Genomic DNA, 26183 nt, shown 5'->3' with positions numbered 1-26183 from the left:
GCTTTTTGGGTTGTGCGTGCCTTGGAAACTGGCTTGAGTTCAACCAACACCCCAGCGTATGCATACTGCTTGGCATCAGAAGAACGACATGTATGTTACTGCCAAATCAAATACCCTATGGTTATAAAATTAATACTTTCATTTTAACTAACACACTTCAAGTTTTGTTAGCCAGTCTGGAACTTTTTTTAATGTTTTCTAGTAGTGTGTGTCAGTACAACTTACTGATAAAGCAAATTTTGGGGGTAATTAATTTTATTGATGTGTTGCAAACCACCACGCAGACATATTATTGAGCACTTAAGTAATTCAGAATCCTTTCCAGAAATTGGAAGCAGGGATAAAAACCACTGTGACAATACAAAACCACTAAATTTTTAGGTATTTTCCCTTCAGTATTTTAGTAAGTGTGATTTCTTCTGGCATGTATTTAATTTTAAGTGAACATGATTTACAGTTAGTCTTTACTTTTTTTTATTACAGCAATTATAAAAGCCATAAACGTTTCCAGAGAAAGCACTTTGAAATTGTTACAGTATTCTCTCATAAAATAGGAGGTAAGCCTGTGAATTTAGTACTTTAGTTGTAGGCACAGCTTGCACGTGAGTGTCGCTGATGTGAAACCACTGCCCTTTGGTTGATTCCATTTCAAAATCTGTCAAAAAGGAAATGTAAAATTAAATAGAAATGGAAAAATTCAAGTTCAGCCTTTTTTGGTTTTGCCATAATATCTGCTGAATACTAGAATTCTGTAAAACCTTTTACCTTGTGGAATATCACCATGGAGAACAAGGTTAGAGAGATGAGTGTTTGCAGTTCTTGTCTTGGCGTAGGCAGTATAATGCCCTGACCTCATGGTACCACTGTGTTCGACGACTCCATATAAGGAATACAGTACCCGTGTATGTTCTTCAGCAACATTCTTTAAAATGTGAACAGAATTCAGAAAAGTTATTTCTGGGCAAGATAACTGTAAACTATGCCAAAGGTCTCTAACCTTTGAGAATGCAGAAATCATTGAGTCTGAACTGGAATTTTCTCCCTTTTCTCAGCCTACTCTGTGGTATCACATTTAAGATTTTATTAGAAAGCTGCCACTGCCCTTGCCCTACTGGAAGAACCATAAACCAGAGGCCACCTGCTATAATCAATTTCCTGGCCAAATGGGGGTTTAAAAATATATTGAAGTAACAACCTATGTTGAAGATGATTGATCACAGACCTTCAAATTACAAAGGTACAAAGACTCAGTGTACTCAGCAGCTCTTAATCAACTTCATACTTATGTGAGTTGCTGTTGGAATATTTGGTAATAAGCTGATTCCCTCAAAGATTTCCCCAAAAAGGCAAGTTTCACCTACCTTACACTTAAGGGTACAAAAAGGAGCCAAATCTAAGATTTCTGGAAATTTTATGTGTTTGTTAACTTTGCGAAGGTTAAAACCAGCCTGAAAAAGAAGGAGAGTAGATTTAAGTTCTTTTCCCGGAAAAACTACATAAGAGAACTGTCGACCCACCACAATGCCCAGAACAATAACCCAGTCCCAGTTCAGCTGTCTCAGAAAACTCTAGTTCCCTCACTGCTAACTTCCAGTTGACTGGTTTTTGCTAAGTGTACCTACACACAGTCCAGACCCACACACAGTCCAGATTGAGTAAACTGTTCCTGTAAGAACATTCTCAATGTTTCTGCTTTAACCATCCAGAAAAGCCAAATTAGACAAGAGACTGAGTGCTTAAAACTCAGCAATAGCAGAATTCTGTGAAGCACACTCTCTCAGCCTCACTCTAACCAAGCCTGGCAAACTATTTGTAAAGATGCACCCAGGTAAGTCAAACTCACACCAAGCACAGGAGAGAAAATGCTCTGAAAATACTTAGGGAATCTAGAACTGAATTCACAACTGGTACTGCTCATGGTTCTTTCAGAAAAGATGGAGTCATCAAAAAGATGGAAATCCAAGGTACTAATGCCTTATTAAGGATCAGTAAAAATAAGATACTACACACATATTGCTAAATTTCCCAAGTGTGAGATATAACTAGTAAAGTGTCTTTTTTTGTTAAACCTGAAATTAAGGTTAGAGTAAGATGCTAATATAATAAAGAACACAGACGGTATGGACCTAACAGAAGCAGAAGATACTAGGAAGAGGTGGCAAAACCACAAAAGAATGATATAAAAAAGATGCTTAATGACCCAGATAACCACGATGGTGTGATCACCCAGAGAGCCAAACATCCTAGAATACAAAGTCAAGTGGGTCTTAGGAAGCATCACTAGGAACAAAGCTAGTGGAGGTGATAGAATTCCAATTGAACTATTTCAAATCCTAAAGGATGATGCTGTGAAAGTGCTGCACTCAACATGCCAGCAAATTTGCAAAAGTCAGCAGTGGCCATAGGACTGGAAAAGGTCAGTTTTCATTCCAATCCCAAAGAGAGGCAATGCCAAAGAATGCTCAAACTACCACACAACTGCACTCATCTCACACGCTAGTGGACTTCCCTGGTGGCTCAGACGGTAAAGTGTCTGCCTACAATGCATGAGACCTGATTTCAATCCCTGGGTCAGGAAGATCCTCTGGAGAAGGAAGTGGCAACCCACTCCAGTATTCTTGCCTGGAAAATCCCATGGATGGAGGAGCCTGATAGGCTACAGTCTGTGGGGTCACAAAAAGTGGCACACGACTGAGCAACTTCACTTTACTTTCACACACTAGCAAAGTAATGCTCAAAATTATCCAAGCAAGGCTTCAACAGTACATGAACTGAGAACTTCCAGATGTTCAAGCAGGATTTAGAAAAAACCTGAGAAGAACCCGAAAAGAACCCAAAATCAAACTGCCAACATCTGTTGGATCACAGAAAAAGCAAGGTAGTTCCAGAAAAACATCTGCTTTATTGACTACAACAAAGCCTTTGCGTGGATGACAACAAACTGGAAAATTCTTCAGGAGATGGGAATACCAGACCACCTTACCTCTCTCCTGAGAAATCTGTATGCAGGTCAAGAAGCAACTGGACATGGAACAATGGACTGGTTCAAAACTGGGAAAGGAGTTCATCAAGACTGTATACTGTCACCCTGCTTACTTAACTTATATATACAGAGTATGTCATGTGAAATGCCGGGCTGGATGAAGCAGAAGCTGGAATCAAGATTGCTGGGAGAAATATCAATAACCTCAGAGGCAGATGACACGACCCTTATGGCAGAAAGTGAAAAAGAACTAAAGAGCCTCTTGATGAAAGTGAAAGGAGACTGAATAAGCTGGCTTAAAACTCAACATTCAGAAAAGTAAGATCATAGCATCCGGTCCCATCACTTCATGGCAAATAGATGGGCAAATAGTGGCAACAGTGGCTGACTTTATTTTGGGGGCTCCAAAAATCACTGCAGATGATGACTGGACTCATGAAATTAAAAGACAGTTGCTCCTTGGAAGAAAAGCTATGACCAACCTAAACAGCATATTAAAAAGCAGAAACATTACTTTGCCAACAAAGGTCCACATAGTCAAAGCTATGGCTTTTCCAGTGGTCATGTATGGATGTGAGAGTTGGACCATAAAGAAAGCTGAGCGCCGAAGAATTGATGCTTTTGAACTGTGGTGTTGGAGAAGACTCTTGAAAGGCCCTTGGGCTGCAAGGAGATCCAACCAGTCCATCATAAAGAGATCAGACCTGAGTGTTCATTGGAAGGAGTGATGCTGAAGAGGAAATTCCAATACTTTGGCCACTTGATACAAAGAACTGACTCAATGGAAAAGACCCTGATGCTGGGAAAGATTGAAGGCAGGAGGAGAAGGGGATGACAGAGGATGAGATGGTCGGATGGCATCACCGACTCAATGGACATGAGTTTGGGCAAAGTCCGGGAGTTGGTGATGGACAGGGAGGCCTGGTGTGCTGCAGTCCATGGGGTCGCAAAGAGTCGGACACAACTGAGCGACTGAACTGAACTGATATCTAAAAAGAGCAACATGTAGTAAGACTGAGGAGGGACTGTGCCTAAATTTCTCTTCCAACTTGACATTATCTTCATCAAACCCTTTTGTGTTACCCATATGTATACTGTTTTGGCTTCCCAGGTGGCTCAGTGGTAAACAATCCACCTGCTAATGTAGGAGTCAGGAGACTCAGTTTCAATCCCTGGGGTGGGAAGATGCCCTGGAGGAGGAAATGGCAACCCACTCCAGTATTCTTGCCAGAATAAGTCTATGGACAGAGGACCCTGATGGGCTACAGTCTACAGACCCCTGATGGGGTCACAAAAAAGTCAGATAAGACTGAGCAATTGAGCATGCACACGTACTGTTTTACTTTCCTACCTCTTTGAAGTCAGAACTAAGAATAACAGAAAACAAAAACCACACACACACACTTAATGTGTAGAGACCATAACAAATAAAGCAGGTATTACATATCTGAAACAAAGTTTTTGTAAGAAAACAAGGGGTACCTGCTGAAATCTCTTGAAATGAAGAGTGAGAACTGGAGGAGCAAGAGAAATTAGCATCTGCTTCTTAGCATTGGTGTAAATATGCTTTCTTTCGCCTATACAAAGAACCAAATGTTAGCAGTGTGAGTATCATTTTAGACTTCTTTAGCATTCTTCACCTGCTATAAAATCATTTCAAAACATTTAAATCAAAGATTAGTGAGCTTTCTGGAAAGAACCAAATAGTAAATATTTTAGGTTTTTGGACTAAGAAGCAAAAATCAAGGATATTTTACATGTATTAATACATGAGAGAAAATTTCCACAACTTTTTACTATTATAAAGTAATTGAGTACAATTGCAGTCTACTGAAAAGAATAGACTTATTTTTGGAGAGGTAATTAATTGGAGTTCTAAGTTAATGTTTTCTATCATAAAATCATTTTCCAATGTTCTATAAAAAATATTTTTAGCTCAGAGATCACAAAAAAAACAAGAGGTGAGCCAAGTTTAGAATACAAACCATAGTCCACTGACACCAGCACTAAAGCAAACAGAAATGCTATAAAATCAACACGATTCACTGTTTGTAAATAAATAAAAATAACATAGAAAGACTTGTCAAGTGTTTCAACAATTCAGTTGAGAATCCTTAGGCATCTATGGTCCCTCCCTATCCTACCTACCCAATTTATAAAAACAAAATAAAAAGGTGGGGGCTGGGATAGGAGAGGAATTACTAGTATCTTTCTGTCTGTCTCTGAAGCAGCCTGTAAGGAAGCACTGTGCCCCAGGACCATGCACTGGGATTTCACCACACTCAAGAGTTCAGGTGTGTTTTCCTGGGCGCAGGGGCCTGAGAGCCATCACAATGAGGGGAAGCCGAGGACACACAGAAACAGCCCCAGGTGAGGGGTCTGTGAGATGCCTTAGCGGGACGCCTTCCTCACAGGGAGCGCCTGCTGGCAGAGTGCGGACTGCCCCACCCAACTGCTGGGACGCCAGTGAACTCCGCTTACCCACCCTTCTGTGAAAATGTTTACACAGGAAAGGGCTTAGTGACTCCATCCAAATCCTGACACAATTAAAACAGGAACAGTCTACTGATGCAGTGCAAACTGTTCCCCTGAACATTAACTTTACTTTCTGTGAAAGCATCTAAATACCTTTCATATTTGCCTTTGGTCCACTGTATTGTCTCCGCGTGCACACTTCACAAAGCAGTTTATTAGCATCCCGAAGTTTCTCGTTTCGAGTGAACTGATACAAACAATGTTGGACTGAACACTCATCGGTGTTGAAAGCCTCCCTATTTGCAAGCGTACAGAAAGCAGTCTCTGGATCTTCGTTTACAACCTCATATACCTTCGTCCCGGGAGTAGGATTGTCGTCCAGAATCTCTATATTTATTTCGTCAGGTTGCAGAGCAGCATTCAAGTTAAGGTTCTCAAAACCACTGGAAATGTCCACTTCTCCATTGCTCCCTTCCTTCAGGTAGGCACCGTTTAAATTCCTAGGACATTCAGTGGCAGACGATGCCAAAACCTCCAGATCATTATCCACACTGACATTTTTCATAGCTGCTTCCTCTGTGGATTTTTGATTGTCAGTTATACTTTCTATCATTTTTTCATGGCCATTCAAATCTTTCTGATTAACACAATATTCTTTAGGTGCAACTTCCTCTTGTGAGATATGGTTGGATTTAATATCTGCTTCTCTCTGAAGTGACATTTCAACTTCACATTCATTATCTTCAGGATGGTCAATGGCATAAACATCATTTAAATGAAGAACTTTCCCTTGAATTTTCTGTTGTCTTCGTTGGTTCTGTGTAAAAAGTACAAAACATTAAAAAAGAGAGGGAGATAAAAAGCATACATGTACCACATTAGATTTCTTATTTATCAATCAAAAATAAATAATAAGGAAGAGTTCACTCCCAGAAAAGTTCCTTTACTGTCAGAGATTAAATAATTATGAAGAAAAGTTCTTTGAAAGGAGGGGTAAACCATCACCAATATTCAAAAAACTGTCACACAGGGGCAAATAAAAATGGGCACGATTTAGACAGAGCAGTCTAGATCTAGACAGAGCAGCGAGGCTGCTGAACCCAAGCAGCCATGTGTGAAGGCGGGGGGCGAGTGACGACACATACATCATGAAGGGATGTATCCATGTGAGTTATAATTACACAATCAAGGCTTCACTTAAGAGAGAGAAAAAAAAAAAACTGAAAACTCAAGGACAAGCAGAGGGATGGAGGATAAAATTCCAGGAAACAAACAGCCCCAAATCAGAGGAGAAGAAAGGAAACGACACGTACAGAGGACACTTAAATCACTACCCACTTAACCACCTTCTTTGCTGTTTGCTGCCTCTGTCCCAGCATGGGGGTGTGGGGTTGGTGCGGGTAGGGTTTCACTGAGATTCCTGTTACTGGAATGGCTGAAGACTCAAAGGGTTAGCACGTGAGCTGTCATAAAAGGACAGTTCCATGAGGCTAATTTGTAATACCAGAAAGTTAAAGGGCCACATCCAGGGCCCTGGACACAAACATTTTCTGAGACACTTCAGTTAAAAATAGTTACACATGAAAGAAAAATGAAGAAAGGAGATGAGCGAATACTTCAAAGGAACAGAAACACAAATGGCCCTTAAACATAAAAATATGCTTAACTTCACTTTCATATGTTGCTGGTGGGAACATAAATTGGTACAGCTTTTGTGGAGGGCAATTATTTTAGCAAAACTACAAATACAATCCCTCTTCTCAAAATATACCCTACAGATGACATATGTATAGGGTTATTCACAGAAGCACTGGCCATTATAGCAAAAGAGTATAGGTGTTTGTACATCTAAATCAATAAAGAAATGGTTAGATGAACTATAGCACATCTTTTAAGAGTACATCTTTTAAACTATATTTTGTAGAAGGCTGAGTGCTGAAGAATTGATGCTTTTGAACTGTGGTGTTGGAGAAGACTCTTGAGAGTCCCTTGGACTGCAAGATCAAACCAGTCAATCCTAAAGGAAATCAACCCTGAATTTTAACTGGAAGGACTGATGCTGATGATAAAGCTTCAATACTTTGGCTACCTGATGCAAACAGCCAATTCATTGGAAAAGACCCTGATGCTGGGAAAGACTGAAGGCGGGAGAAGGAGATGACAGAGGATGAGATGGTTGGATGGCATCACTGATTCAATGGACATGAGTTTGAGTAAACTCCAGGAGATAGTGAAGGACAGGGAAGCCTAGCGTGCTGCAGTCCGTGGGGTTGCAAAGAGTTGGACATGATTGAGTGACTGAACAACATTTACTACTCAAACAGAATTCTACATAACTTTTTAAAAAGAAATTTATTGGCATATAGTAGCTTTATAATGTTGGGTTAGTTTTAATCCTACAGCAAAGTGAATCAGCTATACATACATCTCTCTTTTCTGGATTTCCTTCCTATTTAGGTCACCACAGAGCATCAAGTAGAGTTTCTTTATATGATTGTTAAAAAAAAATGCATCCTGAAACATGAAGAAATGTAAAGATCTCCAAGAATCTAATTAAGTAGAAAAAAAAAGGACCAGAACAGTGTGCATAATTTTTAAAACCAGGAAAACACAAGACCACATATTTGTACTTGATTGTATTTTCCCAAAACATCTCCAGCACAAATAAGACACTAATGAGAGTAATATTATATCATACAAGGAGGAAGACCTTTATTGTACACCTTTATATATTTTTAAATGTTAACGTATTAGAAACTTAAAAAATTCTTGAATAAATTTTTTTTAAATCATAACAAGTAATGCAGTTTTTTTATGTATATAATTTTTAATTTTATTTTTAAACTGCAGTTTTTTTTTAAAGCACAACATTTTCTTCACATATTCTCAAAGAAATTTCACTGCAGAGAATATCACATGAGCTAATTCTGTAACTGCCAAATCGAGTAAAAGTGAAAGTCACGTCATGTCTGACTGTGATCCCATGGACTACAGCCTGCCAGGCTCCTCTGTCCATGGGATTCTCCAGGCCAGAATACTGGAGTGGGTTGCCATGCCCTCCTCCAAGGATCTTCCCAACCCAGGTCTCCCAAATTGCAGGCAGATTCTGAGACAACAGGGAAGCCTGTCAAATTAAAGTGCTGTACATAAAATAACAGACATGTCTACCACTGTCATTCAGACTTCAAACTCAATAGTCTAAAAGTTAAAATTAGACAAGGATGGTTTTCCTCCTAATTACCCACCTTGGCTTGCTTCTTGGCTTGCTTCTTTGCTTTTTTCTGCAAGTGCTTACTTGTTCCTGAAGGAATATCATTTCTCTCCTTTAAGTAACTATCATTATCTTTTTCTTCCTCGCTATCTTTATCTTCATCTTCCATTGTCTTTTTCAGATTTTTATCATTTATACTTTTCTTACCACTCTTAAAATATGGAGAGAATATGGACCAAAAATCAAACTTTATTACTGCTTGTAAAGAGATTTCACGTTACCTAAACAGTTTTCTATTCCTAATTTACACCAGATTTATTTTTCATACTGTTTGGAAACATATCCAGGACAAAATTCATTTATCTGAGACACTAGAAAACAATCTTCACATACTGAGAAAATAAGCAAACAAACAAAATGGTAAAAAAAGGCAATTTAACATGTGAGTGTAATAGAAAGGAATACAGTGAGTTGTAATAGATACATGCTGTACCATGCTGTAATTACGTCTATTTCTAAATGCACTTTCTGTTGGTAAGTGATTTACAAGTTCAACTACAGGTATTCCTTTCTATTCTTTTCTTCTCATGCAAGCGACAGTTTTAAAGAAAAGAAAAAATAGAGTATGTTTGGTAAGACATAGTAAATTTGGTAATCACTTAGTAACAGTGATTTAAAGGGACCCCCCAATTCATATTAAGTCGAATAATGATTTATCCAATACTCATAATGTTTTTTCCCCTACTATTACTTGATAAGAACTAAATTTATATGGCTTACTCTGTTAATATTTATGAACTTAAACTTTAAGGGATTTGTGGTTAGTCTTAAATAATGAAAATAATAATGACTTATATGAAGTAAATACTTCCCTATATATAAACTAACCAAGTTAGTCATCCATAAACAATTCAAAACATAGTCTTTAAAATGCACATATATACACACACATAAAAATATATATATATACACAAATACATATATTTATTCATTATCTTTTCAAATCTTTAAAACTCTTCTATCTCACATATATTAAGAAAACTTTTTCCATGCAAGGCCTAGTAAAGTACCAACTTGGAAACGGTAACAAGCCCTCCCTCACAAAATTTAGCTCAGGAAAGAAAACGATCTACTTACATAAAATAAACTCAATAATCTTACCTGATCATCTAAAACCGGTAGAGACAAATCAAGGAAAGATTCATGAACCAAGGAGACCTTAACCAACCAAAAAAGAAGATGAAAAAAGGAGGAAAAGATTCACTTTAAACATCACATAGTAAAATCTTGGGGAGGGGAGCTAAATTTTAAAATAAAGGCTTAAGAATATGAAAAACTACACAGTGTTGAGGAATTTGGGTTAGGTATAAGAAATTAAAATATTACACTAACTTCTTCCTGATTTAAGGAATGTTCATAGTTCTAGCAAAAAACTATGCATACTTAGTTCAAAAAGAGTATCTTACAAAACTAACCAGATGTTTCTGTTTCCAAAAGAAACAACTCATGAACTCCATTAATATGCATAAATCCAGTCTGCACTGCATCTACTTACAGTTCTGCATTCATCACACATGATTGTACTCGTCAGCTCACCACCAAATATTCGGTCCACAAAACTTGGTACTGATTTTTTCTTTTCGTACTCTATAAGGGGAAAAAAGGCTATCAATTACCTGTACACAATTAATGAAGTAAGATGAAACTACTTACTTACCTATCTAACCCTGAAATTTTATTTTTAATTTCCTATTGACTTGTTTTTTTCTACTCATAATTACCATAATTTTATTTTATACTATAGTCAGCAGAATGTACTCCAGCATTCTAAGCAGGATACAATTTAACACATCTTGCACACACACACAAAAATTCTTATCTAGGGTCTAGTCAGTGCAAAATGAATTGTGCAAGTCAGTGAGACTTTCTGTGCATCAATATTTTAACTATCAAAAGTAAAATGAGCAGACTGGGCTACACAGGATAATAATTTAGCTCACTTCTAGCTCTAGTATTCTAACACTGCCAGCAAATTTGAGAGTAACTTGCTTTGTGAACTTCATTCAAAATCAAAACAAAAACAAAAAGCCCTTAGGAAAGTATTTCAGACAAAATCCTCCTTTTCTTTCTCTATGTCCCCAGAAACAACCTTGGTAAGCTTAGCATAAGATGATGGAATTTTACTACCTAGTCATCCAATTTTCTAACTACATGAAATGTATAAGCCTTGTTCAAACGACATGTGTCATTTATACAGAAACACATTTTATGACAGACAGTTGAGCAGGCTAGATTCTCTCCATTAATGGCCAGGCCAGCAACAAGGGCCCTGAGGAGGCAAATAGTTGCTCTGTGTAGATTCCAAGCTGTGCTTCACAATTCAGTAGTTGCTAGTCATTGGAGCCATTTAAACTGGTTAAAATCAAATGAAAATAAAAATTCAGCTCCTTTTGCACCGGTCACATTTCAAGGGCTCAACTGTCACATATGGCTACTGTATCAGACAGCAGAAATACTGAAGTAATCCATCATCAGACAGTTCTACTCAACAAACCTTTCCTAAATCATTAAATGTTACACAATAAGAATAAAGTCAGCTCCGTGATTAATAAACCAGCTGACAACTAGCAAAGACAAGTATAAATCACTAAAAATTAAAGTCTAAGCTTTTGAGGCAATTCTCTGGCAGTCCAGTGGTTAGGACTTAGACCCCTGGCTTTCACTGCTGAGACCTGGGTTCAGTTCCTGGTTGGAGAACTAAGATCCCTTGAGCCACGTGGCGGGGCCAAATAAATAAAGTCTAAGCTTTTAAAAAATAAAATTGGGATGTCATCTTATCATCTTAGCTCTATGTTTATAAATTTTACCATAATACTACATAAAAAGAATACACCTAGGTTAACTTCTCCTATTTACCTTTGGAGTATTGAATAATTTTTTTAAATCAACAGAGATAAAGAACAATAATTTTTTTAAATCAACAGAGATAAAGAACAATTATACACTAATAACTGTGGATTTGAAATACATGTGTCAGCAATCCTGTTTTAATGTACACAGGATTTCAACTATACTGTTTTAGTTCAAGAAGTCAGACATTACCTTTAACTTTATTTTTCAGTTCTTCATCCACTTTTTCAGTAGAATTATCAAATGCTTTAAGAATTCCTTTACTCACTCTCTAAAAGTAATAAAATAAATATATATACTATTAAATACAGTTATTTTCCTTAGAAATATGTAATCAAGTAAAGAAAATGATCAAACATTAGCACCCCAAAATTACCAAATAAAAATTGGTATTTTTAAAATCACATTTTCAAAATTAATTCCAGGAGCTAAAAAGAAATATACTTTAAAAAACAATAACTAACCCTTGAGCAAAGGCACTGTATTATCATTTCAAGATTTTAACCTACTCTAACCAAAGTTTCTCAGAACATGCCCACCTCCTTTGAAAAAGACCACTGAAATATCATGTTCTAGAAGCAGAGTGCACGTGTGCTCAGTTGCTAAGCTGTGTCTGACTCTTTGTGAATCCATGGATTACAGACTGCCAGACTCCTCTGTCCATGGGGTTTCCCATGCTAGAATACTTGTGCAAAATTCCCATGCAAAATTTTGTCATCTTCCAGACCCAGGGATCAAACCTGCATCTCTTGCCTCTCCTGCATTGGCAGGCGGATTCCTGAGCCACCTGAAATCCCAGAAGCAGAGAACACTGGCAGGCGGATTCCTGAGCCACCTGAAATCCCAGAAGCAAAGAACTATAGGGACAGACTCCAGTGCTCAAAGCCCAGCTCCATCACTACTGGGTGACCCTGAACCAGGCAATGAACTTCTAGATATCCTAGCTTCATAATCAATGGAGTGAGAAAAATGACAGTAGCATGTACCTCACAGAATGGCTGTAAGGACTGAGTAGGGTAATTCATAAAATACTGAGAACAGTGCTTAACAAAACATAAAAGCAAAATAAGTATCGTTATCGCTGTTATTACTATTACTAATTATATCTACACGCACCCTCCCCAAAATTACTTTACATACTGGCAATTAACAAAAATTTTACAACGCAACAAATGCTCCCTGACTCTTACAAAATAAAAATACTTCCCAGAATAAAAAGAGTGTTAAATCACACTCAGAGTAAGAGTAAGGCTGCACTGCAACTGGGAATCGTCTGGGGAGGAATATTTTCCATACCTGTATCTCTCCTGACAGGCTACAATGTCAACCCTTAGAGAACAATAATGATGCAAACAGCGAGCAAAATAAAGCGTCATGAAAAGAATCATTTTTAATTCCCTTCATTCATTTAATAATTAAAATATACTAGCCAAAAAAAGAAAAGAAGAAAAATAAATAAATAAGCAAAGAAAATACACTGGTTGAAAGGCTGGTGAAGAAAAAAAATTTTAATATAATGGCCTCAACAACTAGTTTTCATTGCTCTAATAACCCTTAAAACATCAAATGACAGACAAGTTAATGAAGATGAGATTACAAAATACACTCATCAAAATGTGCTAACCTGATGTTCTTCTGCTCTCATTCCATCCAATAAATAGCGAAGCAGCTCCTGACTGTCCTGTTGCTGGTAGCCTTTAAATCGCACTGCTCTACAGGGAAGAAAGAAAAACTATGGTGAGTCCACTAAAATGAAACTATTTTTTATAAAATCTTAGGATCATATCCCAAATTTTGGCATGTTCCAGTTTCTCAAAATTTTTGTTTAGTCCAACAACACTCTTGGCAGATTTAATTTTCACACAAAGTATATGTTTTTTAAACCATGCTTTAATATTATCTACTGAATTCACTCTAATCCTATTAATTTTTCATATTATTTCCCAGCTTCTTACTGATGCACTGAAAGCACAATCAATATGGATACTCACTTTTTACAGACCTGAGAAAAGAGTTCTCTAGGTGTCACGATTCCCTTTTTGGTCTCTTGCATCTCGTTAAGAAACTGGCTCATGGCTAACGTAAGAGGGCCTGGTGGCTCAAGATTTATTTCTAAGGGTTCCTGAATACGGGAATAAAAATTACTTTCTTCAGTCAAATTTTAGAATTGTTTATCAAAATGTAACTCGTCAACCTATATTCCTATGTTCCTAATAGAGCTGTTCCAATTAAAAGTTCAAAATGTACATCAAAAGATGGAGAAACTTTTTAGTCCTAAACTATTTTGATAAAGAATTCAGTTTTACTGTTTTATCTTATCAGGAACTTACTGCCTAGGAACTGAAAGAGCTAAATCAAAATGTAAATAATAAAAATGGAGATGGTAAAACTCATTTCGCTACACAGCATATCAGTCACCGTAAAAGAAGTTCAAAATGATAATGCGTGCTCAGAGCTTCATACGCAGCATTCCCCAGAAGGAAGCCAAACACTCAGCACAGCAGAAGGGCTTTCAGGAGCAAACACATGTAAAGGCCCCTCATAAATATCCATTAGCCTGAAAATTTAACTTGGTAACTTAAAACAAACAAAAAAGGTGAAAACGAGCACCAGTTCTTAAAAATAATTTAAAATGCTGCTACTCAGAGAGGAAAAGAAAAAAACAAAATTTTAAAGTACATACTGTTAGTGCCAAATCAGGTGGTTCAATTTTTACAATTGTTCCGGACATTTTTACTTCTTTTAATAGTTCTCTAAGCACTGGTGTTTGTGACAAATTCTGGAATGCAGGATGGAAAAGAAAGGAAAAATTATTTACAGGCAAACCAATTCAGTCAAATACTTTTAAGTGTCTATTCTTCCAAAACAGAAAAACACCATCAACACTGCAACTTTTATTGTGTCTGTTACACACAAAGTAACATCATGCTCTTCCCCCGACTCTAACTGGTTCATTAGTACTTCAGTCCTGAGTTTAGTCATCACGTCAGGTCCTTCTCACAACCACCTACTATGATAGCTACCCTAACCCTACCACCACCACCCCCACCCCCACATGCAACCAGGAATTTATTTCTGTACTTGGTTCTCCTGTGTTTCTAACACCCAAGTGACAGTTCTATGAGGACATGCGCCATAGTTTGTTTTGAACCCCTTCGCATGCCAGTGCTTAGCACAGGGTTTTACTGTCATGCAAAGTAAACATTCCCTTGAATTTTCTTTGAAAACACAGGAAGAAACTACGTCTGAGGGAAGAGCTCAATATCATCAGTAGCAAATATGCAAAAACATCCTAGCGTTATGAGGAAAATACTAAGATCTTTTTAAAGGGGAGAAATATTAACATTGGCACCTGCATAACTGCATTGAAGAAACATGTATTTCCCAAATTACTGAGTCCTTTCACAGTTATTTGGGAAGTAGAATTCATGGAAGGATTTTCTCTCGCCATGTTTTCCTTTTTTTCTCTCTCTTGCTCATTTTTACTCTCCTTTTCTAGCTTTTTGTTTTCAAGTTCAATATTACCATTATCTTCTGCTGCTTAAAAAAAAAGGAAGAAAAAGAAATGATTTAGCAAAATGTGCAAGACACCCAAACCAAATGCAAAGATATACTTGGGACCAGAATTTGTGAATTTTACTTAATAACATGATTTGCCACCTGTTTGATTTTAAATGTTTTATTACAAATAAATTACCATCAAAAGAGAAAAACCAATAAACCAAAAATATTCAGAACTGACATAAGCAAACCAAACAGTATTCAGTATAAATCCCCTTTTAACTGAACAAATGTTTTTTACAAATGAGCAATCTTACCCTGTGAAATCAGAGTATCAAGCAATCAAGCAAAGAACATGGACATAAAGTAAATTTTTAAATGAAGTCTGAGAGTGGAAAACTAACCCTGGAGACTTCCCTGGTGGTTCGTTGGTTAAGAGTCTGCACTCCCAATGCAGGGGCTTGGGTTCAATCCCTGGTCAGGAAAGGAGATCCCATATGCCAGAACTACAAGTTCCAGCATCGTGCAACCAAGATCAAAGATGCCATATGCCGCAACTAAGACCTGGTGCAGCCAATTACATTAACTAAAAAAAACTAATCTTGAAGTTAGGAACAAACAATTCTGGCTCCACAAAAGATACCTCTGGGAATGTAAAAATCTAAAGGAGCTTTTAAAGCAGATGATGAAAATCAACCCTATTAACTTAATAATGAATGAAAAAAACGAGAAGTATCTGGCCTTTTGAAGGAATCATAGGCACTTTACTTTCACATCATCCGAACAATGTAGCAGTTCAGTTCAGTTCAATCAGTCCAGTCCTACTCTTCACCACCCCATGAACTACAGCATGCCAGGCTTCCCTGTCCATCACCAACTTTCACATCATCCAAATGATGTAGAAAGAAAAATCCATTATAAAGCAGGTCTGCCTTAAGCCCTGTGCCAGGGTATGGGAGTGTGGCGTTACTGCTCATCACTAACCCAGACTCTTCATCACATATGACTATATTATTTCTCAGATTCCCTTCTAATTCTAACTCCTTATAATTATCTATGTTCTTACTGTTCTACATTGTTAACCAAAGATAGTTTCATAGTTTGAAATCAATCATTAATAATGGTATTCAGCTATATGCAATGATACAGTATGTGAAACTAAATACCCACAGATAATATATACCAACATTACAGTCTATATTAAGAAAAATGATTTTACCTGATTCTGGAGTTGTACTGCCAGCCTGCTTTCTAACATAATCAACCACCTGACCCAATCGGTTTGAATTACAATACTGGACTTCATCATCACATAGGTAACACCTGTGTCCCAACAGATCCCAGAGAAGAAAAGTGACAAACTGACAACCACCAAAGGAGGCTAATTTTAATAAAGGAGACCCAAAATGTGTGACCCTCACTACTCCAGTACAGAAACTGAAAATAAAAACGCTATGTTTTCTTGAAGAAGACTATACATATTAACTCTGCTGTACTGTTAGAGTTAGCCTGAATTACAGCTACATATAAGTACTGTGAAAATACTCCAAACATGTTATAGAAATGATTGTTTATAACATGAAAGTTTTTTCTAATCATTCTAATCTAATGTTAAATTAACATTAATTAATGTTAACATCAATTAATGTTAATCTAAACATTCTAATCTAATGTTAAATTACAGATCTACATTATCAAAATTAACAAATTTTACAACTGCCAAATGATGTTCAGTGAATGGACTTCCCAGGTGGCGCTAGTGGTAAAGAACCTGCCTGCCAACGCAGGAGACATGAGAGACCTGGGGATGATCTCCTGGAGGAGGGCAAGGCAACCCAGTCCAGTACTCCTGCCTGGAGAATCCCATGGACAGAAGAGCCTGGTGGGCTACAGTCCACAGGGGCACAAAGAGTCAGACACGACTGAAGCGACAGCACATGTGCACGTTCAGTGAACAGTGCTATGTAAATGGTTTTTAAAGATGCAAAATTTTAATGATGTTAAAAGACAAAAAATACCAGCCTAACATTTTCATGCAAATTCATTGCCAAAATTTATTATCTCAGTTTATCTGGAATTTGTTCTTAGTGTCCCAACTCTACCATATGCTTTGTAATATCACGAGAGAAAAACAAAGGGTAAAAATTCCTATGTCTTCTACATACTATAATTATTGTGTTCGTACAATACTAAGCAAAAGCTTCTCACAACATCACTCTCTAGCCTTCTGAAAGTGATGCGTGCGTATGAGCTCAGTAGCTCAGTTGTGTTGCTCTTTGTGGCCCCGTGGACTGCAGCCTGCCAGGCTCCTCTGTCCGTGGGATTTTCCAGGCCAGCATGCTGGAATGGGTTGCCAACTCCTTCTCCAGGGGATTTTCCCAACCCAAGGATCAAACCCAAGTCTCCTGCATCTCCTGGCTTGCAGGCAGATTCTTTACCACTGAGCCAATGGGGAAGCCTGAAAGTGATGGTATGTAGACAAATACTAAAAAATTTAAACTTTCTTGCTCTTTAAAACAGTTCCAACACCTCCATTCCCCAACATTTCAAATAATTTCCAGCAAATGGGCACAGGAGTTGAAACTCACCATACACTCCAGTTGTCCAAACTAAGAACCAGGCAATGAGGTTCTGATCTTGGTTTCATGTAGTGCTTCAAAGCATGTTGCTCCTGAGAATTTCTGCCACAGCCCTAGAGAATCATAATCATAAAACTCAAAGCCACAAAAACTCACCAGGAGAGAATTCACAGTCTACAATGAATAAGGAAGTGGATCAAGAAATCCTGCCATTCTTACAATTTTAAAATTAAAACTTTAGACTCTGGCAGAGTCCAGACTTCGTTAGAACTTAAATACGAAGAGGCACCTGAGGACATTTCAGGAAGAAGGTACTTAGAAAACCACACACTAGAAGTACTCTTTTGCTCCAGCTTGTCCTTTCCAGTCCTAGCTAAACCATGCTAATGCAATCATTCACTAGTTCTAGTTTAGACTCCTTAACATCTTCATAAATATTTTCCTAACTTCAACCTTCCTTCACATACTTATTTTTTCAGTTTAATAGTCCTAAAATAAAGCTCTGTTAATATACTCAATTCAAAAGTGATGAACTGCTCTCAGCAAACCTACTCAACAAACCTGATACCTTTGGACCCCAATCCACCTTTCCAAGGTTAGCGCCCATATTCTCCTATTTGAGTACCATTTACTAGCTAAAACCACCTCGCTTCCACAATACAGTTTTGTTCACATTATTCCATCTGTCTTGAAATTCTTTACCATTACTGCCGCGGATCAAATCCCACTTGGTCTTCAGGATCTTGCTCAGAGGCCACTTCCTCTTAGAAGCCTATGCCCAGCTTCCCAGATGAGAAAACACTGTTCCTCCTATAGACAAACTCCCACAAAACATGGTGTACGTTCCTGAGGGCATGCCTTATTTTCTACCTTACAGTGAAGCTGTTAATGTTGCTATCCTTTCTTCCCTTTCACACCCCTTCTGCAGGAGTGTAAATCCTGAAGGCATGAAAAACTGAACGAATCTATTACCAAAGACTAGCAAAATGAGGGAGGTCAATAAGCATTAACTGAACAAGTTAAGCGGGAGACTTCCACCTACATCTGCATAGGCGTATTCACAGGAGAACATGACCAGATTGTTCACCTGCAGCTGATGAGCCACAGCTAAGAAGCACAGCTTCACTGTGTATCTATGTGAACCAGGCCTTCAACTCTCTGACAACACTACCATAAGTGGTCCTGTCTCTACTGCAGCTACTAAAAAATATTACTTTGGGGGTGAAATATCCATCAATGGCTTCTACGCTTTAACTATGATACCAAACCTACTGATTAATTTATCCCATTCAACATTTAGTTCTAAAATAAATGAACTGCAATTTGGTATTGATTTTGAAAATTCTAATACCAACTGAGGCTATCTGAAACAAACGTGAGATATCTAATAACTGAGAATCCTGTGCTAACACTGTAAAGCATAACTATTAGGATGAAAGTTAACAGTTAATACTGATACTGTCTTACCCCAAGGAATTAAAAAACTAGCAAAATAAATAAAATTTATAATAGGAAATGCATTATGGAAAATTTGTAGTAGTAAAATATATTCATGCTCATCATAAGTATCTAACAGGTTAAATGACAACTTTTCAAATACAAATAAATAAAAATGCTAACATAAAATTTTGTAACTGTCTGGCCACAGTGAGATCTTACCTATCAGAATGGTAAAATAAAAAACTGTGACAATACTAAATGCTGGCAAGGATGGAGAGAGTGGATCACTCAAACACTACTGGGAGGAATATAAAATAGGACAGCCATTCTGGAAAAGCCTGGAAGTATCTTAAAAACTAAACATTTAATTATCATATTACCCAGCAATTGCACTCTTAGACATTTTCCCCAGAGAAATGAAATCTTAAATTCACACAAAAATGTGTACACAAATGTTCATAGCAGCTTTACTCATGATCACCAAAAACTGAGATCAGCCCAGATGTCCTTCAACGGGTGAACAAACCGTGGTACACCCTACCATGGAATACCACTTAGCAATAAAAAAGAAGCAACCATTGAGACACAGGACTTGGGAAAACCTTCACAAGTGTAAGTAAAAAAAGTCAGTCCCAACACGTTGTGTATCACATGATCCCACTTATGCAACATTTTTGAAACGACAAAATTTTAGGAATAGGGAACAGACTAGAAGTTGTGAGGGGCTGGGAGGAAGGGTAGCAGTCCAGAGGTGGGCATGAGTGGGCATGATTTTTAAAAGGCAACATAACACTCCATGTGATGTCGGAACTTTTCAATGCCTTGACTGTGGTGGTGGATACGAATCTCCACAGGTGCCGAACCAAACAGCACTTAATACATACACAACACACGTACACCCCCACACAAACTAAGAGCAATAACACTGGGGAGACCTGATTAAGACTGTTGGATTGTATCTGTGTTAATATCCTGGTTGTGATACTACACTGTAGTTTTAAAAAACGTTACCACCGCTCAGTCCAGTTTCCTAACAGGTAAACTTACCACCACCAAGGTTGATTAAGAGGCCCTCCTGACCTTTAGTATCATGATGATACCTGTGAGCGGTTCTGCCACCCAGATACCACCAGACCCAAGGTATTCATTCCCCAGAGGCCAGAAATGTGGCCTGGGGACAGATCACTGCTCTGTCTGTCCATCCCCAAGAATTATCCTCAGTGGAACGAAGCTGCCTTCCTCACCATCAGTTCCATTCCCCAGAAGCAACCAACATCCAATGACTGGTCTAGGCACAAGGACAGAGGCTTGGCCCTGTGCCGCAGTTCAGGACCTCTCTGAAGACCAGACTCCACTGTGCGTTCAGCTGAAGCCCTGAAGCACTGCCTCCGCCTAAGCTTGCTTCTCTCCCTGTTTTCCTAGTACAGTACCCGAGAATACTCCCCAATAAACCCCCCACACACGAGTCTCAGAACCTATTCCCCAGGGAACACAAACTACGCCAACACACATTCTGGTCACCCATACCGTGCTTTTAGGTACTATCTTCTAAAATAAGTTCAGAGAGTTTAATACAATCCCGAATCGATCAGAATCTAAGCATACCTGATGGCCACATTTAAGACACAGCCAAACTGAAGGATTTTCTTCTGTTTCTTCTTCAGATTTATCTTTTACTTTATTGTCCGTCTTACAATCTTGGCAAATATTCCATTCCACATTCACTAAAGCTTTTTTCAAATTACCTTGTTCCAATCCTTTTCTAATGTGTCTGCACACAGGTTCTATTAAAACAAATAACAAATATGAGGTAGAATATGACTTTCTTCAGTTAATCTCAAAACTTACACCTGATTTGAACTTCAAAAATGAATTTACTCTATAAACTAATTGTTAGATAACCTAAAAACTTAAATTTTTGTCTGATATTTGATCATGAGATGATTATGTACGAAAGATCTTATACAAGCTTTGAAGTTCTAGGTATAACCACCACCACCCTAAATTCACTTCAATTTATTAATTGTATCTATTATCCTCTTTATTTTATAAGGTTGCAGAGAAGGTCCCTCATTCAGTCAACAATACAACTGCTGCATGTCTGGCACTGTAATAGACAATACAACCGAAAACATGACCAACTCACAGCTCTTTCTTTGAGCAGCTCACATTCTTGCAGAAGCAAATAAATGAATGCACAAGAATCTCTAGATATGCTCTATACATATGCTTGGGTGCTTAGTTGCTCAATCACGTCCAACTCTTTGCGACCCCATGAACTGTAGTCCGCCAGGCTCCTCTGTCCATGGGATTCTCCAGGCAAGAATACTGGAGTAGGTTGCCATTTCCTTCTCCAGGGGATCTTCCCGACCCAGGGATTGAACACCCATCTCCTATGTCTCCTGCATTTGCAGGTGAATTCTTTACCACTGCACCACCTAGGGAGCAGTGCTACAGACATACTACAGCAGCACAAGAAGAGAAGGCTAAAGTCAACGGAAGAGGTAATGACTGTACAATCTTGGGAGATATGTATAGTTATAAAAATTTCTCATACTGATTAAGCAGGTACTATGAGCATGACACTGTGCTAAGTGTTCACACACATTATCTCATTTACTCTACACAACCACCACGAAAAGCAGACTGTACTACCCTCAATGATAGATGAGAAACCTCAAAGTTAGTGCCCAAGGTCACAGAACTACTGAGTGGCTGTACTAGAATTTGGATTTAAGTCTTTTTAATTTCAAGCTCATAGTTTAAACTATGATTTAATGGAGTAAACAATCTGAAAAGGCCTTGTGCTTAGTTGCTCAGTCGTGTCTAACTCTTTGCAACCCTAGTGACGGTAGCCCATTAGGCTGCTCTGTCCATGGGATTCTCCAGGCAAGAATACTGGTGCGCGTTACCATTTCCTCTTCCAGGGGATCTTCCTGACCCAGAAAAGGCCACATCCCATTAACAAAGGGATGGACGTATAAAATGTAGAAGTGCATGCTCTCTTCTCAGAATGGCAGTCACAAGTGAAATAATGAGCAGCAGGACCTGAGACTGAAAACCCCAGTGGGGCCAGATCGGTAACAGGCTATGCAAGCCACTCTAAAGGGCTTCAGTTTTTTCACGGCTCCTGGAGGTTTAGAAACTCATCAAGTGGTACAATTAGCTTTATGTCCAATGAATATGCACCAAGAGAATACAAATGCAAATGAGATCATGTGAAAAACTACTAAAGCCCAGTAAGTTGTCAAAAACAACACAAACTGAAAAAAGAAAATATTCTTTTTCAACTAGCAAATCAGCAAAGATTTTTACAAATGATACCAACCTGTGTCAATAAAGGTTCAGAGAAATGTGTACTCTGTTACGCTGCTAGGGGGCCTCTATGTTAGTAATACATCTCTGAATGGCAATAGATCCAAAAGAATCTAGAAAATATTTATACCGCTTAATTCAGCAATTCTAATTATAGGATCTGTACCAAGAAGATAACCAGATGTGCACAGTTTGAGCTACAAAAATATTTAGTATCACACCATTCATAACACTGAAAAGTTGAAGATTACCTACATTTATAACAGTGGAGGATTACCCAAATAAATCATGAAATACGCACCCATAGTCTTTTATATCAATGGAATAAATATCACGCCATTAAAAATGTTGTGCAGACTATTAAATTACATGTCTATACAAACATTAAGTTAGAATGCAAATTACAAAATAACATAATCAAAACACATTGATCCCATTTTTACATATTAAAATAGATGTCCATTTAGGGATACAAACATTACTTTAAAAATTTAATTGGTGAAATATACCTAAAGATTCAGAAGAATCATCAATTGGAACAGTTTTTCCCTTTGTCCGTTTCTTTCCCATGTTGGCACTTTAGGGGTTACTTACTGACACAAAACAACAATCTAGAAAACAAGATAAAGTTAGCTTGACCAAAAAAAAAAAGTTTTACAGTTCTCTAGGATACAGTAACGTAACTAAACCGCATCATTTTGTGTATCTATCATACTTTATAAGCTACAAAGACCATTCACATGTATCATTGTTTTCAACAAGAACCCCCAGAAGTAGAGTATTACCTCTGTTTTTCATAGGTTAGGAAACTGATTCTTAGTAATGTTAAGAGGTTTTCAATAAATGTAAAGGTCTGGAAAGAATTTGTATCTTCTTACACAGATCCTGATGTCTTAACACTTTACACTATTAGGAACTTAACTTCTCACACCATAAATGTGGAATGGCGGTAGCACTTTGAAACTCTAATTTCCCTTTCTTCAAAGCTATCTAAGAAAGTTCTTGCAGGCAATGCAATTAGATTTGTAATTTCTCAAAGAAAATTAAAATAATTCTGAAAACAATCTCCTAGAGGGAGTCAGAAAATGTGCAAAATAGTTTCAAAGCCAAATAACATAGTATGATACACTGTTCTGCATCTTCCCACACCAGAACTTCCTATGGATGTTAACTGAAAACTGACTACATCTGTATTCTTGACCATTTACATTATCATATTCTTGACAAAATCAGTTTGAAATATGACAAATCTGAAGTGAAGTGAAGTCACTCAGTCGAGTCCAACTCTTTGCAACCCCATGGACTGTAGCCTGCCAGGCTCCTCCATCCATGGGATTTTTCCAGGCAAGAATGACAAATCTAGCTCATTATCAAATCACCTCTTCAGTCAACAATTAAAAATCAGAAAACATGAAAAATACTGAAAGTACATACAAGTCTACCTAATAATGATGTTGAAAAGTTATAGTTTACATACATTAGAATAACTTAGTGTCAAAATGACTTAAATGACTATAATAATTATTTTACCTGGGATGCTTGTGAAAATTCTGATTGCATAAGTGGAAAGTAGGACGTGGGACATATATTTTTAAAACACTTCCCAATTATTTCTGAAAGGTAGCTGTCATCTTGCTCTGGCTTATAGTCTTAAAAATATTCCTCCTTTAGTTCTTAATGTGAGGGTAATTCAAGGTAATCCCACAAGGTTTGTAAGAAAAATGAGTGCCAAATCATTAACTGTTACCCTTTTCAAAGATAAAACATTAACAAAGTTTCATGTTTACAAAACCAATGTATGTATTAACAGAACAAAACTATATGGTTATATACAAAATGAGGGTATATTCTGATTTGGAAGGGGGGAGGAACAGCACCCAAGTTCTTGCCTCACTCCAATCCAACTCCCTCTAATCTGTGCTGCATTCTAGTACAGACATTATCTTCCAATGATGCCATTTTCATCAAATCACTCTCCTGATTCAAAGTACTTGACAGTTTTTCAACCCACTCTCCTGTGCCGTGCACTCGTGGTCCCTTATAAATTTTCCTCAACACCCTGGTAACCCTGACTCTCATTATGTCTCAGAAAAGAGCCACTAATCTTTAGTCATACAGTGCTTCGGATTTTCAAAGCCTTTACATAAATATTATCTCATTTGATTTTCACAAAAGCCTTTAAATGGAGCATTGTGCTAAAGAAGTAAACTCAAAACGATGAAAGATCACAGGGTGGCAGAAATGGAACTTAAATCATAGATCTTTTGGTTCCAAAGCAGAATCCTACGGACTCTTCTGTACCCTCCACTCCAAAACACCTTGCCTTCCACCTCTAAGCCTTTACTCTCTAGCTGGGAGTTCGCTCCATCTATCCAAATCTTCCCAATTCCTCCAAGATGTTCATTTCAGTGGAGCCTTAGGCAACCAGTTGACTTTAAATAAACCACTCAACTCTGCTTTCCCAGCGTTCAGTGTGTGCTATTCATCTTGTACCCTGATCAGATACCTAAGTGAGATGCTTCTTAAATCTTTTCCCTGGACCTATGTCATTTCTCTACCTGGAATCTGAAGTTCTAAGAGCAAGAAAGTGTTTTAGGCCTTACTTCTGAATCACCTACAGCATTTAGAATAGTGTTAACATATAGCAGATCCAGAAATACTTCTTGCATTTAAACAGAAAAAGAGAATAGTACCTGTGGCATTAAGGATGATTATAAGGTGCAAAGGTAGGTATACAAGAATGAAGCACACAAATTCCGGTGAGAAAGAAAAAGGTAAAGAATGAAGAAATCTGCAGCAGTGAAGACAGCACTAGCAAATCTGGTTTTGGACCTGCTAGTCGCTCAGACGCCAAAGGAAAACTTGAAAGACGAACTGTAATTGCTGCAGGCAGAGGACAGTAGAGGGACTGCTTCAATGATGTGGGGAAAAAAAAAGAGCTCCCAATAAATTTCTGACAACTATAAAGGGCATCTAATGAGTTGTGAAAACAGTACTGCATCATCATCTATAAAACATCCATAAATCTCCTCAATTTTTCAGGCGAGTCTTCAGATGAGCGCTACCTTCTGGGCCAAATTACTCTTTGCAGGGCTCCACGCAAAACATAAATCATAGCTGGTCTTGCCGGCTCTCCTACTAACCCAGTTCCCTTCCCTCTCCGCCCTTCAAGTATTTCCCACGCCTGCCTGGGATCCATTAAACATGCATGAGTTTGGAAAACTTCTGTCAGCGGGGCTAAAACAGGGCTTTCAAGTTTCGCGAAGAGTTGTCCTACCCTGGGAGCACTGAATCGTCTAGACGACAGCTCCTGCCTGTCCTAATAACCAACAAGCGGACGCGGTGGCAAACTCAGCGCCAACTCGTAAGAAGAGTCCCCGGCCGCGCGAAGTCCGCCAGACCTCCCCTTCCCTTCCAACTGCTCCGCACCCACGGGGGGAACCTCGGGGTCCACTGGGTCGAGGAGGGCGCCAGCACCGACAACTCATTGGTCAGCTCCTGGAACTGACAGGACATGAGGCCAATGAGAACGCGGTACTGGGCCGAGGCCAGGTAACGTGCTTAAAGGCAGAGGGGCCTTCGAGGAGAGAACGAGGTCGGGGCAGGAAAATTAGGGCTCCCGGGGGCGCAGGAAGTCATGCGAGTGGTGACTGCGAAGGCAGTGGGAGCGGAACTCACCCACGGCGACAGCGCCCATTGCTGCATCCCCTAATGGGCCCTCGGGCCGGGCAGCCTGCTCCGTCTTCCTCCCCGGTGACGAATTGAGAGC

General features: G+C 38.4%; 1 protein-coding gene across 20 annotated transcripts; it reads right to left on the bottom strand.

The window, feature by feature from the left end:
* Positions 1 to 237: 237 nt before the first annotated feature.
* Positions 238 to 26183, bottom strand: USP16 (ubiquitin specific peptidase 16). Of its 20 annotated transcripts, none has more exons than XM_086412761.1 (20): positions 26093 to 26183; positions 25108 to 25297; positions 22924 to 23025; positions 22428 to 22527; positions 20705 to 20883; positions 17669 to 17772; positions 16300 to 16403; positions 14932 to 15119; positions 14263 to 14358; positions 13571 to 13701; positions 13204 to 13291; positions 11772 to 11850; positions 10225 to 10316; positions 9831 to 9887; positions 8704 to 8880; positions 5612 to 6275; positions 4466 to 4560; positions 1362 to 1448; positions 766 to 922; positions 238 to 655 (listed from the first exon to the last, which is right to left on the bottom strand). In XM_086412761.1, the coding sequence occupies exons 6-20, from the start codon at positions 17725 to 17727 to the stop codon at positions 531 to 533; spliced, it is 2199 nt and encodes a 732-aa protein (XP_086268887.1). In that variant the 5' UTR covers positions 17728 to 17772; positions 20705 to 20883; positions 22428 to 22527; positions 22924 to 23025; positions 25108 to 25297; positions 26093 to 26183; the 3' UTR covers positions 238 to 530. The 20 variants fall into 20 exon arrangements, with proteins under 20 accessions (XP_086268887.1, XP_086268907.1, XP_086268916.1 ...); XM_086412781.1 differs by having other exon boundaries at positions 14932 to 15116; XM_086412790.1 differs by lacking the exon at positions 26093 to 26183 and adding an exon at positions 25692 to 25900 and having other exon boundaries at positions 14932 to 15116.

Source organism: Bos grunniens, chromosome 1 (genome assembly GCF_055505025.1).
Source record: "Bos grunniens cultivar Pamir isolate PY7600 chromosome 1, Bosgru_T2T1.0, whole genome shotgun sequence".
Lineage (NCBI taxonomy): Eukaryota > Metazoa > Chordata > Mammalia > Artiodactyla > Bovidae > Bos > Bos grunniens.
This window is presented reverse-complemented; position numbering and strand designations above follow the sequence as displayed.

Bases quoted from the DNA above. Each gene is read 5' to 3' on its own strand.
- USP16 (XM_086412712.1), bottom strand. From the start codon at position 22,984: ATGGGAAAGAAACGGACAAAGGGAAAAACTGTTCCAATTGATGATTCT. The intron at 13,292-13,570 runs GTGAGTATCCAT...TCTTCCCTGTAG, and splicing joins TTTTCTCAGGTCTGTAAAAA to AGCAGTGCGATTTAAAGGCT. The intron at 656-765 runs GTAAAAGGTTTT...CCTTTTTGACAG, and splicing joins CCATGGTGATATTCCACAAG to ATTTTGAAATGGAATCAACC.